This window comes from Pieris napi, chromosome 15, assembly GCF_905475465.1.
Source record: "Pieris napi chromosome 15, ilPieNapi1.2, whole genome shotgun sequence".
NCBI classification, from domain to species: domain Eukaryota; kingdom Metazoa; phylum Arthropoda; class Insecta; order Lepidoptera; family Pieridae; genus Pieris; species Pieris napi.
Window position 1 is genome coordinate 2004994 of NC_062248.1, and position 17939 is coordinate 2022932.

Below are 17939 nucleotides of genomic sequence, written 5' to 3' on the forward strand. Positions count from 1 at the left end.
TTACATGATCTTTTTTCAATCTAATCACGCCGTCGACTTTTTGAGTCTAAGACATGTCGGTTTCTTCAATATGTTTTCCTTCACCGTTCAAGCAAATTTTAATGCGCACACATAGAAAGAAAGTCCATTGGTGCACAGCCAGGGATCGAACCTACGACCACAGGGATGAGAGTCGCGCGCTGAAACAACACTGCTCAAGTGTTCAAAGAATTTTTCTCCAGTTACGCAAATCTTAAATACTGTAGGTATAACAAAAAATATACCGATTTAATTGTGAAGAAGGGGGTATATATTTTATTCCTTTATTAATAATAATACATCGTTTATTTGCATAGATAGTGGTACATTTAGATCGATTTATTATAAAAATCCGCACAATCAGCCATTTAAAAATAGCATGCAAAAGTCATATTAATTTTTATAATTTAATTAAATGGAACTCTTATAAAACTCGTTGCTTTTGACACAAGGATTTTGAAAAAAAAATACAAAAACAAATGTTGAATAGAAAGAGAAAGAAGTCGCTTCATTCACATTCCGTTCACGATAATATTAGTATAAGATTATGTTTCGCGTGGAAAAATATAAGTTAATTTTATTTCAGCTGGAGAAATAAAATGCAGTCCGACGAAAGTGCCTCAGGCTTATTGCGATTGCAGCCTTTCAACAAATACAGATTTGAAAAATACATACAGCAATATAGGTATTTAATTTAATTTATTGTAATACATATACGGCACTAAGAAATGAATAAACTTGTTTAATTCTTGTCTTTTGCAATTATTTAAAAATTTCTTACAATATAAGTATAAAAAATACACAAACACGAGATAGTAGTTCTCAAATAATGTTCTAAATTTGAATGTACTTTTTCAAGTATAGATACAAACATAATGGTCTAAGATCCCGCTATACAACGACCTTCACCGAGATGCTTATTTAATGAAACTTATTTTATATATAATTTAATATGTCAATAAATATAATCCATATGGGTTGCCTAGCAAATTTCAGTCCAGAGTATTTTTAATTAATTTAAAAAAAAAATATTTTTTTAAACATTTCACCGGTATGATTATTAGATAAATTCTATACCAATCGAAAGTATGAAGCCCATAGAATATGCAAAAGTTAGGTTGTTTTTAATCAATTAATTATTTATGTGTATATTTTTTATGTGACACTAAAGTATATATACATCTTTAGTATAAAAGAAGGTTATAGTGATACATATATAATACTACCCTGATTAAAAATATTGATTGAAAAAAGTTAAAAAAATTCACTACATGCAAATTATAAAAAAAGAATTTTTTTTTAAATATTAATTAAACATACTCTGGACTGAAATTTGCTAGGCAACCCATATGGATTATATTTATTGACATATTAAATTAAATATAAAATAAGTTTCATTAAATAAGCATCTCGGTGAAGGTCGTTGTATAGCGGGATCTTATACTATAAAGCCAACCTTTTGTCATTCCACTTCACGAACAATTAGCTCCATACAAATTGTTATGAATACATAACTAGCGGCCTGTAGTGATTTCGCATGACTGCGACTTTTTAAACTATTCTAAGAATATAATGGACTATATAGTCCAAATAAAATATCGTTGTTTTTCAGGTACAGACATGATCATAAATACTCTACCAATTTCTCCTACCGTTACCATAAAGGCTGAGTCAATGCTTCCCAGCGATAACTCCAAAAGAAATGATTCCATCCAGTTGATCTCAAATAAAGGTTAATTTAAAGTTCCTTATCCCAGTTAACTATTTAAGGTAGGTAGGTGGTCCAGTTTGGTTTAATAGAGCTCTTTCAACACATCATCTCTCAGTGCTTCCATATTGAATTATTGTGTAAGTTCTGTCTAACCGTTAGAGTTTTCCCCATTACTTGGACCATGACAAGGTAGTGATCTAAGTCCACATTTACTCCTCTACATGTCTTAACGAAGGCTAGGTCGATAACGAGCAGTGTTAGCCTAGTTGCTTCAGCGTGCGACTCTCATCCCTGAGGTCGTAGGTTCGATCCCCGGCTGTGCACCAATGGACTTTCTATGTGCGCATTTAACATTTGCTCGAACGGTGAAGGATAACATCGTGAGGAAACCAACATGTCTAAGACCCAAAACGACCGACGGACGACGGTGTGTATCAGGCACTGAAGGTTGTTCACCTACTTGCCTATTAGATTGAAAAATGATCATAAAACAGATTCAAAAATCTGAGGTCCAGACCTAGAGAGGTTGTAGCGCCACTGATTTTTTTACGATCGATTTGGTTGGTAAATTAACCATGCATCCTGCCAAGGAAAGATTTTTTGCAATCGTTATAATATAAGAATAAATCAATCGATATTATAGTCCAAATAAAATGCCGTTGTTTTTCAGGTACAGACATGATCATAAATACTCTACCAATTTCTCCTACCGTTACCATAAAGGCTGAGTCAATGCTTCCCAGTGATAACTCCAAAAGAAATGATTCCATCCAGTTAATCTCAAATAAAGGTTAATTTAAAGTTATTTTTCCAGTTAAGTAGGTAGGTGGTCCAGTTTGCTTGAATAGAGCTCTTTCAACGCGTCATCTTTCAGTGCTTTCATATTAAATTATTGTGTTAGTTATGACTGTTTTACCTTTAGAGATCCCACCCATTACTTGGGCCATGACAAGGTAGTGATCTAAGTCCACATTTACTCCTCTAAATGTCTTAACGAAGGCGAGGTCGATAACGAGCAGTGTTTGCCTAGTTGCTTCAGCGTGCGACTCTCATCCCTGAGGTCGTAGGTTCTATCCCCGGCTGTGCACCAATAGACTTTCTTTCTATGAGCGTATTTAACATTTGCTCGAACGGTGAAGGATAACATTGTGAGGAAATCGACATGTCTAAGACCCAAAAAGTCGACGGCGTGTATCAGGCACTGAAGGCTTCACCTACTTGCCTATTAGATTGAAAAATGATCATGGAACAGATTCAGAAATCTGAGGCCCAGACCTAAAAAGGTTGTAGCGCCACAGATTTTTTTTATGATTGATTTTTGTTAGTAAATTAACCATGCATCCTGCCGAGGAAAGAATTTTTGCAATCGTTATAATGTAAGAATAAATCAAACGATTTCATAGTCCAAATAAAATACCGTTGTTTTTCAGGTACAGACATGATGATAAACCCTCTACCGATTTCTCCTACCGTTACCATAAAAGCTGAATCTATGCTTCCGAGCGAAAACTCCAAAAGAAATGATTCCATTCAGCTGATCTCAAATAAAGGTTATTTTACATACTACTCCTACATAAGAAAACAGATTTTAAAATTTATATTTTAAGCTTGAAGTGTTGAAGCATTTTTAGTTGCTATTTGTTATTTATGAATCTTCTAAAAATATTAGATTGAAAAACTTTTCTAATTTTAAACAAAACTCAATCTTTAATGGTAATATTTGAACTTTGAATGTCTAATGACGAAAGCACAATATCGAGAATAAAAATTAAAAACGCTATTGCTCAAACAAAATAAGACGTCATTTTCAAAAAGTTTGTATCACCAAATAGTTTTCATTATTATTTTTGCTTGAAAGTGCGCTTTGCATACTCTATGCGCTGTTATAATGACACTAATCTGTGGCTGGTTTGGCGCCATTTCATACGTCAGTCCCTATACATTACTATTAAAATCCTCGCCTACTTTTATTTGCGAATTATTTTTTTTACTTTTGTGTCGGTTTTAAAATAAATTAATAGTTATTGTATCATTTCCAGTTTCAGACAAATCCAACTTATTACGTGCAACAGCTACTTCTACTCATTTCACTTTAAAGGACAAAAGTAAAAATGGTAAGTGTATTAATTGAGTAAGTGTAATTTTCTATAAACATAGAAGCTTCAAATAGTTGTAAAATGTTTTGTCTTTATCACTTTGTAAATAAATACATGTGACAAAACATTCATTAATATGGAATTTTTGTACGTGAGTACTAAAATTCGTAATAAATGATTTTAAGGCAATACTTACATTTCATACCATGCACATTGCACATAAAATAATTAAAATATTCTATAGGTTTTTTATCCTGCTTAGTTAATGAAGTATTTAGCTATTTTTCAATATTTCGAATTAAATTATGGTAATGAAAGTTTTTTTTTTTTTTTTAATAATTTTATGGCCTGGTAACGAGACCTTTAAGCCAAGTCTTATTTTCGGTCACTAAATTTCACTTATTTTCCTTCATTTAATTTCACATGTTATTCTTATTCCACATTCCACTTGTTTTCTTAAAGAAAGTTTTGTTGAATTTATGTCATAGACAACTTATGCAACCTTTGGGGCTTATCATTAATTTAAAACTCAGTCCGGGGTTTGGTGCTCCACCGAAGGTTAATAATAAAAAAGACATATTGAGAAATGAGATTGATTAATATTATGCTATTTCCATATGTATATTTTTTGTGAATTTGAATAATTTTAGTTGCTAAGTAAGAACACATTGTTATAGAATCAAATGCGACGATGGCAACACCAAATTATACATCAAATATAAAAATATCTACGGGCACACTAACCACAGAATCAAGCTTTCAAGATACACCAAGTGTTATTACTGGTAAATACAATTGATATATGAAATGTACATGATTCAACATAGTTGGCAAACATTTAAAAGAAGTCAAAATTCAAGTAAAATTTATTGAAATTACTCTAGCTGGTTACAGTTTTTAAGCACTGTGTCTATCTTTATTATACTCTAATTTAAATTAATGTTAAGTACCGTCACCGATTGGGACATGGACCAGACACACTTTTGGCGTCTATTGTATTTATGGTTTATTGACAACTATACTATGATTTTTAATTCCGTAGAATTCTGACAGCTATAATTTTTTGACATGTCAGAGAATACAACCTTTTTGGCCGGACACATTTTTCAATTTCAATACGAGTCAATATCTGACTCTATACATACATTTTATTTGTTAGTGAATGTATCCATTTGACGATCCGTTAAATTTTAAAAGAAAGTAATAAAAAGAAAACCGTCAAACACCATCACATAACTCACTCGTCACTTTTCAATTTCGCTCATCACTACGCAACCAGTTCGAAGGGCGACCGCGTAGTTTAGTTTTAGTTTATTTAGAACGTATTCAATAAAAGTTATTTATTAATGCGTGTAATAAATCTAGAATGTGTATGTTAGTTTCTCTGAAATTTGCGACATAAAGTTTCACATTCTTTGTTTGAAATTTAATTACTCATTTTTTTTTGTTATCTCTAAATTAATGACTTTTCACAGATACATTAATCCCTTGTAAACGTCTAGAGAATAGAGGGTTGGCTAAACTAAAAACCCCTAAAGGAACAGTATTGTCTTGTGCAGGTAACATTGGAAAACCCATACCTATCTTCTTTATATATATAATTCTTCTGTGAGTGTGTATGTCACTGAACTTCTCTGAAACGACTGGACCGATTTTGATGAAATTTTTTGTGTGTGTTCAAGGGGATCTGGGAATGGTTTAGATTCACAAATCAGCCCGCCAGATGGCGCTGCAGTCGGTACTTTCATACTTTGCTTAACTAATTGCTTGAAATATCATGCAGGACAACGTCTGTCGGGTCCACTAGTAGATCAATAAGTAATAAATAAGAGTAGTGTTGGCCTAGTAGCTTCAGCGAGCGACTCACATCTCTGAGGTCGTAGGTTAGGTCCCCGTGCGCATTAAACATTTGTTCGAACGGTAAAGGAAAACATCGTGAGGAAACCGACATGTCTTAGACCCAAAAAGTCGACGGCGTGTGTCAGGCACTGGAGGCTGATCACCTACTTGCCTATTAGATTTAAAAATGATCATGCAACAGATTCAGCTATCTGAGGCCAAGACCTAAAGAGGTTGTAGCACCACTGATTTTTATCACTATAAGTATAAGCCGTGCTAGGCGTGTGACTCTAACTCCGAGGTTCAAACTCCGGCCAACCAATGGAGATACTTATGAAAATATGTTATAGAAAGGATATACACGTGAGGTATAAAATAACATGAGACCTATTAGATTTAAAAATGATCATGAATCTGATTCAGAAATCTGAGGCCAAGAACTAAAAGAGGTTGTAGCGCCACTGATTTATTTTTATTTTATACCTATCACGTAAAAGGATTAAAAATACTCTACTAAACGAATGGTTTTTTCTTCTGTTGAAGTATTTGGGTACATTTTCAAATACTTATTGCTAAGTAATGAAACTTACTGCCTAAGTTGCTTGATTTTTGGATAATTATGATAGGGCTGTCTCTGCCATGCCTTACTTACAAAATTTAAAAAAGTTCACTTAAAAATTCATTCATAGTTATTAAACATTCTAGGAACGAAAATAACTTCAGTGTCTTCAGTCAATCTTCAAACCCGCTCCGCGTTCTGCAAACCAGCTAGTACTATAAACACAGGTAATTTGACAAGTTGATTTTGTTAGTAGTGACATCTGCGGCTGCAATTAGAAGGATGACGTCATACTCTGAATCGCAGTTGGGTATGTTAGACCTTTGTTCTTCAACATTCACTTACATATTACTAAAAAGCCTAGTGTAAGGTAATTAATAATAATTATAAACGACGTCCGTAGTTCCACAAGTGAGCGTCTTAAGGCAGTTTTTTGTTTCGAACTAATTCAACTTAGGGTCCTCGGGATAAGCGTACACTAATTTTTAATAGGCTGGCAACACATTGGCGAGTTTTTCTGTCAATGTGAGTCTCCTTGTTAGTTTTATAAAAAACAGGCAACAAATGGGTTCTCTTTTCGTACAAACTAGTACCAAACACACTTCCTTGAATCATTTGCAGGAAATTAAGTAAAAATGCGAAAGAAGAAGATGATAAACTTAATTTGATTATTATGTTCAAATATGTTTATTATGGTTATTCACAAAACATACATACTACATTTACAGTATTAAACAAAAACAAAAAATGAGAAATATAATATTAAATACATAAGATATTTGAAGATAGGGATGTGAACACGATCTATAGAATTGGCAAAAATAACACAAAAAACGGAAAAGAAAGGCCTATCCTCCTAACATTCGTGAACGCCTGGAAGAAAAACGAGATAGTGGTAAATAAAAAGAAATTGAAAAACTTGTATTTATCTGAAGACTACCCGAAAGAAATATTGGACATGAGAAAGAAACTACAACCAAAAGTGGAAGAGGAAAGGAAGAAGGGCAATTACGCATACATAAACTACGACAAGCTAATTATTAAACAGGGCAAACCAGGTAACGAAAAACGCAAAAGGGAAACATCAACCTCGCCTAACGCAATAGAGCACCCTCACAAACAACAACTGTCAACAAAAACAGCTCGGTTAAATGCATTCGACATAATGAGGAATAGAAGTAATTCCTTACCTTCTGCCAATGTGCCAACCGTTCAGAATCTATAAGATATTGCCATCAGCCACCGGAACAAAACATTAAACAGACGAGAACTAATAGATAAAAGAAACAAAACATTCCCCAATCCGACTTGTCATCGTGGGGAATCAGACTACAACCCTCCACCAAATAGAGAAATAGATCATGGTATGAAACAAACACTCAAAATCTGCAATTATAATGTAAAATCGCTAGGATCAATAGAACGATTCCTTGAATTGACTAATGCTCTAAAAAATATTAACTGGGACATTATAGGCCTTGCAGAAGTCCGAAAAATGGGATGTAAGATAGAAGAGCACAGCGACCTTATATTTTGCTATATTGGCGAAACTAAAGGACTATATGGAGTGGGATTCCTTATCAAGAAAATGTATAAAAATAACATCATCAACTTTATAGGAATCTCTGAAAGAGTAGCACTTCTACAAATGAAGTTTGATTGCTTCTCTTTTTCAATAATCCAAGCATATGCACCGACAGAGAGATCAACAGAAGAAGAAATTGAAAATTTTTACAAAGACATTGAATTTGCTCACACAAAGACAGAAGGGAAGGTCATTGTCATGGGAGATTTCAACGCGAAAATAGGATGTCCAAAAACAAACTACTATCCAGTAATGGGAAAATTTGGTTACGGAGTGCGGAATGATAGAGGGGAACGGCTCTTAATTTATGCTCATCAATACAAACTATCCATAATGAACTCATTTTTCAAAAAGAAAGCAAGCTCTAGATGGACATGGTTATCACCCGACCACAAAACTAAAAATGAAATAGATTTTATTATGATAACCCACAACAAACTTATAACTAATATTGAGGTACTTAACAAAGTTGAATTCTCTTCCGATCATAGATTAGTGAGAGCAACATTACTTTTGAGTAGTCCAGTAAAGAGCAGAAAAACCTATACAACACCAGCTAATATCCCCAAGACAGAAACAGAAATAAAGTGCTACATCGGAAATCTACAAAAACATACAGAAAATATAAAAACAGACAGCATTGATATCCAAACATACTACAATATCCTGGAAAAAGGCATAACAGAGAGCTTAAAATACAAAACCAATATGTATCCCCACCAACACAATATCTTCTCAAAAGACACAATGGAACTTTTAAAAAGGCGCACGGAACTACTACACACAAAGAACAAAACTAAAGATATGAAAACAGAACTAAGCAGAATATACAAAGAGACTAATAGATCAATCCGTAAGGACTACAACAACCACAGATACGAGATTATTACAAGGAACATTAAACATTTTAGAAGTGCCAAAAAAGCATACAAAGAACTAACTACACACAAGTCCTGGATTCAAAAACTTGAAAATAACTCACTAAAAACAAAATCCAGAAAAGATGTAATAAATCACGCTACTAACTTCTACAAAAACTTATATAGTAAACAAAATAACCCCGAAATCATATCGCAAACAACCCATACGAACACGACAGATCACATCAGACAAATTGAATACTCCGAAGTTTATGATCATATGAAAAAGCTGAAAGCCGAGAAGAGTCCCGGACCAGACGGAATATGCAATGAGGCACTTAAAATAGGAGCACCCATTTTAACATATCATTTTACGCGATTGTTCAATAAGATACTAGATGAAGAAAAGGTACCAAAACAGTGGTGTACATCGGATATAATCCTTCTCTTCAAGAAAGGAAATCCCTTAGATATAGGGAATTACAGGCCCATAAGTCTGCTGGCAAGTATTTATAAACTATTTTCATCCATAATCTTAAAGAGAATATCTGACGATATTGATAAGCAGCAACCAAAAGAACAGGCAGGATTCAGATCAAGCTTCAGCACAATGGACCACATACAGACATTAGAACAAGTCATAGAAAAATACAGAGAATACAATAGACCTCTGTATGTGGCGTTCATTGACTATAGCAAAGCTTTTGATAGCATTAGTCACTGTGCAATCTGGAACGCTTTACAATATTCAAATATCAACCAGAAATACATCAATGTTTTGAAATATATCTATACAAAAAGCACGAGCAGAGTTAAATTAGAAACTAGAGGTGACGAAATAAACATAGAACGCGGAGTTAGACAAGGTGATCCTCTTTCCCCGAAGCTGTTTATAGCAGTCCTTGAAACTATCTTCCAAAAACTAGACTGGAAGAACAGCGGAGTGTACATAAACGGACAATACTTAAACAATCTGAGGTTCGCAGATGATATTGCTGTTATTGCTGAGACTGCAAAAGACTTAGACGAAATGATGAGATCACTGGACTGCGAAAGTTCCAAAATCGGCCTTGAAATGAATGTAAATAAAACGAAGATACTAACGAACAATCGGGAGCGCCAGATAGTGATAAAAGGTAATAATATAGAATACGTCAGGCAATACATATACTTGGGCAAACAAATTTCCTTCAAAACTTCAAATAACGAAGAAGAAGTGACAAGGAGAATCAACACAACTTGGAAGAAATTCTGGGCATTAAAAGAAATCTTAAAAGGCAATTACAGCTCACACATGAAAAGGACAATATTTGATACATGCCTGTTACCTTGCTTGCTGTATGGCTGCCAAACTTGGACCTTTACAAATAAAATAAAACAAAAAATTAAAAGTAACCAAACAGCAATGGAAAGGAGTATGCTGAAAATTAGGAGAATACACAAAATTAGGAGCGAAGAAATTCGTCAAAAAACCAAATTAACTGACGCTCTCAGGCACGCACTCTTACTCAAATGGAGATGGGCTGGACACATCTCACGATACCGAGACAGAAGATGGACCATTGAAACCACACGATGGAAAGGACCCATGGGGAAGAGAAATGTTGGTCGACAATTAAGACGGTGGGCTGATGATATAACACACGTCGCAGGAAATGACTGGATACAAATAGGCAGAGACAGGGAGTCATGGAAAAGGATGGAGGAGGCCTTTACCCAACAGGGATCCAAACCTTGTACATAAATAATAATACTAACGGTAATTATAAGTAACCATTTTAAATTTAAGCAATTAAGTACTAACAACATTGTAAAACATAAGCAAGTTTTGGAATAAATGGCTTTATTATTATTATTATTATTATTACATAAGATACATATTATCGCTACTGTAAACTCACTCTGAACATAGAATGATGTCGATAGTGTCGAAGACAGCATTCAGTAGGCGCAACGTCTTTGTTTACGGGGATCTCTGCGACAGACTGATTCTGGCTCTTGGTATCGCAAACAACCTTGGCCTTCACCGTCACACATACCCTCTAGGTACAAAAAACCCGAGTTTTTGGAGAACACTTGTGTTGCTTACAACCCCCCGCAAGACTTCAAGCAGATAATAGGCCAACTGTACTGTGTACTCTCGCGTTTTGTTTCTAATTTATTGTACCTCACCATCCCCCACCACAATACAAATAATGTTGGGTATATTAAGGGATACATGCCAGATAGACTATAATAAAGAAAATGTTTTTTTTTCAGCAATGACCACAAATTTGGTTTCCACAAAAAATACACAATGCTTTACAGCGCCATCTCTGTTCAGACGACGACAAAGGGATACATCTATAGGTATGTTTGAATAAAAGGCCGATGGCTGGCCATGCGTCATACTCGTGAACGGGTGCTTCTTGTGGTGACTGGTCGTATTTGAATTCGTGTATGCGGTGATGTTAGTTATTTCGACTATGTGTTTGCGTGTTGTTCCCACGAGAATGAAAGTGCGTGCTCCTATTTCACCATGCCTCCTGCTGATAGAGGACAAGTCTTTGTTTTTAATTTATGTTATTATTATTAATTACATAAGATGTCATGTAGAACATGGTGTAATGGTTGCAGCTCCTTACAAACTTTGTGTAAAAAGAAACATGGCGATTAAAACAGAGTGGCGAAGAGTTTATTGCCAGTTCTTCTCTTCCGTTCCACGCCCTTGATTTGAGAACTGGCGCTAAATGTAAACTTGGAAGCATTTCATACACATTTTTTTTTGACGTTCAAAAGTGTAATTGTGTTACCTATATTATGATTAAATGATTATGACTTTTGACTTTTAAATAGTTAGCCAAGCCAATTTTACGGCGGACTAGTTATGTACTGAAGTAAGCACGTGAGAATAAGTGTCTCAAATATATTACTCTGATGGGACGAATGATGATGACGGATATCAGCAGGCAGCGAGAGCAATTGTAGGATAGGTTTAAGTGCTTATTCCAGATAAGGAGGTTCAAACACCGTTTTCTCTCTGAGGGTTCTTCGACAATTTGAAAAAAAATCTTATTCTGAAACTGAATATTATACTTTTTTCTTAATAATTCAACATTAACCGGCATTTCAATCGTGGTGATGTAATGTATGGTCGTGTTTGAATAAAGAGAAATCAGTTGCGGTTTTACAAGTTTTCAAGGTATAGGCTGTAAAGTTTTTGCCGCCCTTGCCTCTACAATTGTCATGTCCAAGATTATTTTTACAATCTAAGTATTTGGTGAAATTGCACTTATAATAATGATATTGGGTTTTATTTTTTATATACAAACCATCCATTTTGCAACCTCCTCGAACATATTATGGAAGTTTGCTTCACCAAATTTACAAGTGAGAGGAGAAAGTCAGTAGCAAAACTTGTTACAAAATCTGTAAAACGTCAAAAACCATCATTCATATTTTTTTTTTGGATGTAGCAAAAAAAAATCCCCAAAAACCTGCCGCCCTAGGCCTACTCAGTACTCAGCCTGCTGGTATATCGACCACTAAGATAAATATAGAACATTTATACGACTTTATACTATCGGAAACTATAGACTACTACTGAAGAAACTTAATAAAAATGATAGCTGTTTCTTTTTTTTTAATGAAAAAATAAATACTTATTTCTATAATTTATAGGTTTAGACGTGACATGGGAGGAAATGAAACACGACGGTTCGACTTCCACTAACGACATTAGAGATTTAAAATGCGATATTGGTAAGCGAACTCTTGTTTACGTCTACTACCCTAGTTGGTACCTCAAAAAAACTAAAATGTGTTCAGTTTTTTTATATAGAACAGGGGGCAAACGGGCAAGCTCACCTTATGTTAAGTGATACCGCCGCGCATGGACACTCCCAGTGCCTGAGGGCTCGCGAATGCGTTTCCGGCCTTTTAAAAACTAACTTGCCTAATACGAAATTGTTATATAATTATAGTAACCTAACATTAGTAACGTTACATAATATATATATATATATATATATATATATATATATATATTTTAGTTAATAATTATTAGAAGCGTAAACTTAACTTGTAGTCAATAAATTTTAAAACATCAGTTTTGGTAGTAATAAAATGAGCCGCTTAGTTTTTTTTTATACCCTCATAAAATGGATTCTCTCGTTCTCGGTATAGAAATAAAAATGATTGTTTCGTAAAATGTATTCTCGTTTTACACCCGTTACGAATAAGTACATATGTATATCTCACACTACCTCAAAGTCGTGGTAAAGCTACTGTAGTCCAGGCATAATCTTGTTAGTGTTAGTTAGTAACGTTAGTTCACAGCAGTACACCCATACATCTGGTGTTTACTATAGAAATACAGTGCGATACTGTTCTTTAATAGAAGGAATTTCTAATCCCTGTTCCTCTACTTTAAATATGCAAATATATTTATTATTTGCTTTCCTTCAGCGTTGTCCACGACAAAGTTGATTGACACAGCGTCTTTCAATTGCGGAGCCCAACTTTCTCAACGAAGTTTTAATGATGGTTCGTATATAATGTAACTAAAATTGATTATTTCGCATTCTAAACACACATGATTACATACATTAATGAGTATTATACTCAAATCATGGCATTTTTATGTAAGTAAGAATTTTAATTTGTATGTAAGCTGTTGGTTACTTAAATATCAAAGATTAATCCGTTGGCAAACATTATTTGTGTTGATGTTAAAAGTCCATTGGTGCACAGCCGGGGTTCGAACCTACGACCTCAGGGATGAGAGTAGCACGCTGAAGCCTGTTAGGCCAACAATACACGAAAATGTCTGTAAAACATTGCTTATAAGCGATAAGGCTTTCTATAATACCTTTTTTGCAATTCATAAACTTAAATGTAACGTAATAGTACCCCATATTTACTTATTGTAATAGAGAAATTATCATTTGGCTCAGTTTATTGTGGATTTGAGTTCGCTAAAGCTCACGTTATACGATGCTATAAACTTGGAGATAAGTAGCTGAAAATGATTTCAGTAATCTCTTGACATTTTTTATGGTTTTGAATCTTTATTGGTTGAATTAAATTTTAAGTTGAAATAATTTTAACTGCGCCTAAATTTGGGTAAATTGTAAGCGCTGTAATGAAAACCAAATTTTATGTAAAATTAATTGAATTCAGACGTAGTCTCGCTGTGGTGTAGTGTTTACACAAATAGCGTACCTGTACTTGACGCCCTGGAAAAATAATATATATGATATAAAAGCAACGGACATACAAATGTGTCCATTAGTTAAACACAAAAGCATCTTTCTAAATTGATGTTTTCTTGTTTAATATATAAATAAAATAGTCTATACTTTATTGACTATATTTTGTTTATATGAGCAGTGTTGGCCTAGTGGCTTTAGCATGCGACTCTCATCCCTGGGCTCGTAGGTTCAATCCCCGGCTACCACCAATTAATTTCTTTCTATGAGCGCATTTAACATTCGCTCGAATGGCGAAGGAAAATATCGTGAAAAACCGGCTTGCCTTAGACCCAAAAAATCTACGCGTGTGTCAGACACAGCAGGTTGATCACCTACTTGCCTATTAGATTGACAAATGATCATGAAACACATACCTAAATCTGAGGCCTAGACCTAAAAAGGTTGTGTTTTTTTAAAATATTTTGTTGATTTTAGATTTTCGCCCGACTACATCAACGGTTTGCACCAATACGGAAGTGGAAGTGACGGAACCTATAGTGCTATTGAACGCTTCTGTTTTAACAGATCGAAGCAAATATACAACTGAAACGTGTGCACAATACAGTAATAAAGACAAGAATGGTTAGTCTTTCTTATATATCTTTTATATATTACTAGCAGATCGGCCAAGCGTTGCTATGGCTAAGGTTTTTGTTATATTACATAGTAGCAAACTATTCAAGGGAAACGGTACGAGAACACCCGACATGGGGACCACCATGCTTTTGGTGGTAATGTCATTAAATTGTAGCTTATGTGAAACGTTGGTACTTTCAACACAGCGCCATCTGTTGGAATTGTGACTATCAAATAATAAACAAATATTTTGCAATAAAATAATATTGCGGGTATAAATTGAGATGTAAGCTTATCCTATCTTTTAAACTAGATCAAACTGCACACGGTATGCAAATTTGATTGAAATCGGTTCGGTAGTTTAGGAGTCCATAGCGGACAAACAACGTGACACGTAATTTATATATATTAAGATATATAAAGGTGTTTATCTTGACTTGAAAACACTCCTCTCAGATTAAAAAAACGTATTTAAATAAGGGTATCTTCGAATCGACAAGATATATCCACAGTATTCGGAAAATGGCGAAAGTACGCATAAAAAAGACAAAAAACAATATTTCCCATCTAGGAACAGTTTTTTTTTAAATTCAATAGTAGTTTTTAGTATTTTTCTTTACAGATTATTTATGTTTCCCATCGTTAAAACCTTCCCTGAACTTCCACAAATATTTTAAGATCAAAATTAGACAAATCGGTCCAGCCATTCTCGAGTTTTAGCAAGACAAACGAATAGCAATTCATTTTACTTTTCATTGTATTACTTTCATAAAATCATAAATAGAGTTCAGCTTATCTGTAACACGACATTCATTTACTATTAGACTGTCCGTTAGTTATATTAATAAACACATACACAGATTATAACCCATCGTTTTGTCTTTCAATATGTTGCGGGTTTAATTAATAATAAGTGTTTTAAGTGGCGAGCAGTGTTGGACAAGTGGCTTCAGCGTGCGACTCTCATCCCTGAGGTCGTAGGTTCGATCCCCGGCTGTGCACCAATGGACTTTATTTCAATGTGCGCATTTAACATTCGCTCAAACGGTGAAGGAAACCGACATGTCTTAGACCCAAAAAGTCGACGGCGTGTGTCAGGCACTGGAGGTTGATCACCTACTTGCCTATTTTATTGAAAAATGATCATGAAACAGATTCAGAAATCTCAGGCCTAGACCTAAAGTTGTAGCGCCACTGACTATTATTTATTTTATTTGTTTTAAGAGGCGGTAATCGGTAAGAAATATTTAATGGGCATTGAACTTTCTAGATTCCTTAGAGTCCGAACGTATAGGCCGCAGTCAACTGATGTCTGTTCGTATGCTTGGAGACTCTGTTTCCGATATGTCAACGCAAGCTCAACCCTTATTAATAGATGCAGGTATTTACAATTTAGTTTTTTATTATTGTTACACTGAGTGCATAAAAAAATGGATTGTCTATAGCTTGCAAGTTAATAAAAAATAGGGATGCATCCGATACCGATGCCGATACCGATATATCGGCGATACTTTGGGTTTGCCGATATATCGGTATCGGCGATATTTTAATTGCCGATTGAACGATCATTGAGACTTGATTGAACGTAGATTTGAAGATCATTTATTTGGCTTTAACTGCTGCTTATGATTGTTAATTTTAATTATTAACAGTTTTTTATTTTAATTTAATTATTACTCTTTATTCTTAATTTTACTAACTAAGCCTTTAATTATTCAAAGTGTGTGACTATTAAAAAAAATATATATACTACAATATATATTTTTTTTTTAAATAAAAATTATAAACTTTAACTAAACTTGATATATTTTTCCTTAATTTGATGTTAATTCAATATTTGGTATCGGTATCGGTATCGACGATATTTCTATAAGAGTATCGTAATCGGTATCGTATCGGCAAAATAGCGTATCGATGCATCCCTAATAAAAATATTATGTATATTTAAACGAAAATCCAATATTGCCTAAGGGTCAGAAACATATAATAAGATTATTTGCACTGTCATTTGCAGAGACCCGAACAATGCCAAAGGGAATAACTTCGGCCGCTGTTTTTACTTCACGCTTCGAATTGGATCGTAATCCAAGAGATTCTAAAGAAAACGCTATAGGTAAGAGAAAATATGGCATTATTAGAAAACGTACCGTATCAAATTATAAAATATTTTGGAAAAAAATATTTTTATTAATTATTATTTGCCTCTCTTACTCATGTATAATGTTGTGTTCTAATAGTGAAAGAAGTTTTGGAATCTGTCCAGTAGTTTTTGAGTATTTAATACAAAAACATTTTTTTTTGAACGAAGTTCCTTATCGCGCGTTGTGAAAAGACGGAAAAAATTCTTAAGGTGCGCTTACACGGGCAATTAAAATTGCTCAATTCCAGTCAATACTCGTCAATTATGACGTCACGACTACATCAAGCAATTTACGGCAACGGCAACAAGCATCAATACTGCGCAATACAATATTGAGCGATATGGCACAACTTCATCAACTAGGCAATACTGTCATACACGAGCATTTCAGTATTCGCTCGCTATGGACGACATTCTTCTTGCTGCGGCGGCTTGTAGCGCTTTTTTTAGTATTAATCAAAAACAAAAAAGAAAGAAAAGGAAAAGGCGTCTGGTGCGTCAAATCTGGGTGCGATCGTTTTTGGCAATGAGGCCGCAATTTTCATTGTGAAAATAAAATTAAACAATTAATTAATCAAATTAATTTTTCTTTAATTCTTTAATTTAATTGTTTTTTTTTTCAAGAATTAGATAATATATTATTCAAAAAGTTTACTAGAATGTCACGAACATACTTTGAATTACTTTTGAATAAAGTAATTAAAAATTATTATTATTTAGACCTCTCGCTGTCCCCGCGGAAGCAAGACGGCAAGCCGCAAAACAAACAAGTGCGAATGAGACATATACAAAAATTGCTAGGAATTTCCAAGTCCATTGGATATTCGTCAATTCGTATCTGCGACATTGAGCGATATGAAATATCTGGAGCAATTAGAAGCAATATCGCCGAAATAATTTATGGAATTTATTGAAATTGCTCCATTAATTGCTCCAGATCGGTCAATTCGTATCGCCGAGCAATTATTGCCCTCGTGTAAGCGCACCATTACGAAAAGTTGTCACGAGACTTTTTTGCTATTTGCTATTGTAATACACCGGTTCTCGTTCGATCACCGAAGTTAAGCAACGTCGGGCGAGGTCAGTACTTGGATGGGTGACCGCCTGGGAACACCTCGTGATGTTGGCTTTTTTTTTTCGTCGTAAGATTGGTGTCGAGAAAATCTATCATACTGTTATGATACCAATTAACATATAATAAATTAATCGAAAGGAATTTCGTTCAATCCGGGTGTCCCTTGACACCTCTAAAGTTTTTTTTATCTTTTTCTATAAGTGTTATGTGGTAGCTTTATCAGGTCGCAATATTTTTTGTTTCTGCTGC

The 17939-nt window shown here is 34.3% G+C and overlaps 1 protein-coding gene across 1 annotated transcript in view; it reads left to right on the forward strand.

Annotated features, from left to right (window-relative positions):
* The window catches only part of LOC125056863, a 42031-nt gene extending 25290 nt beyond the window's left edge, over positions 1 to 16741 (forward strand). Inside the window, exons 22-36 of the mRNA XM_047660180.1 lie at positions 605 to 703; positions 1631 to 1750; positions 2400 to 2519; positions 3160 to 3279; positions 3769 to 3843; positions 4503 to 4610; positions 5301 to 5384; positions 6370 to 6450; positions 10928 to 11017; positions 12329 to 12409; positions 13115 to 13192; positions 14335 to 14481; positions 15746 to 15856; positions 16490 to 16588; positions 16713 to 16741. Coding sequence (XP_047516136.1) covers positions 605 to 703; positions 1631 to 1750; positions 2400 to 2519; positions 3160 to 3279; positions 3769 to 3843; positions 4503 to 4610; positions 5301 to 5384; positions 6370 to 6450; positions 10928 to 11017; positions 12329 to 12409; positions 13115 to 13192; positions 14335 to 14481; positions 15746 to 15856; positions 16490 to 16588; positions 16713 to 16741 — 1442 coding nt within the window. The remainder of the gene's footprint in view (positions 1 to 604; positions 704 to 1630; positions 1751 to 2399; positions 2520 to 3159; positions 3280 to 3768; positions 3844 to 4502; positions 4611 to 5300; positions 5385 to 6369; positions 6451 to 10927; positions 11018 to 12328; positions 12410 to 13114; positions 13193 to 14334; positions 14482 to 15745; positions 15857 to 16489; positions 16589 to 16712) is intronic.
* The last annotated feature ends 1198 nt before the right edge of the window (positions 16742 to 17939 follow it).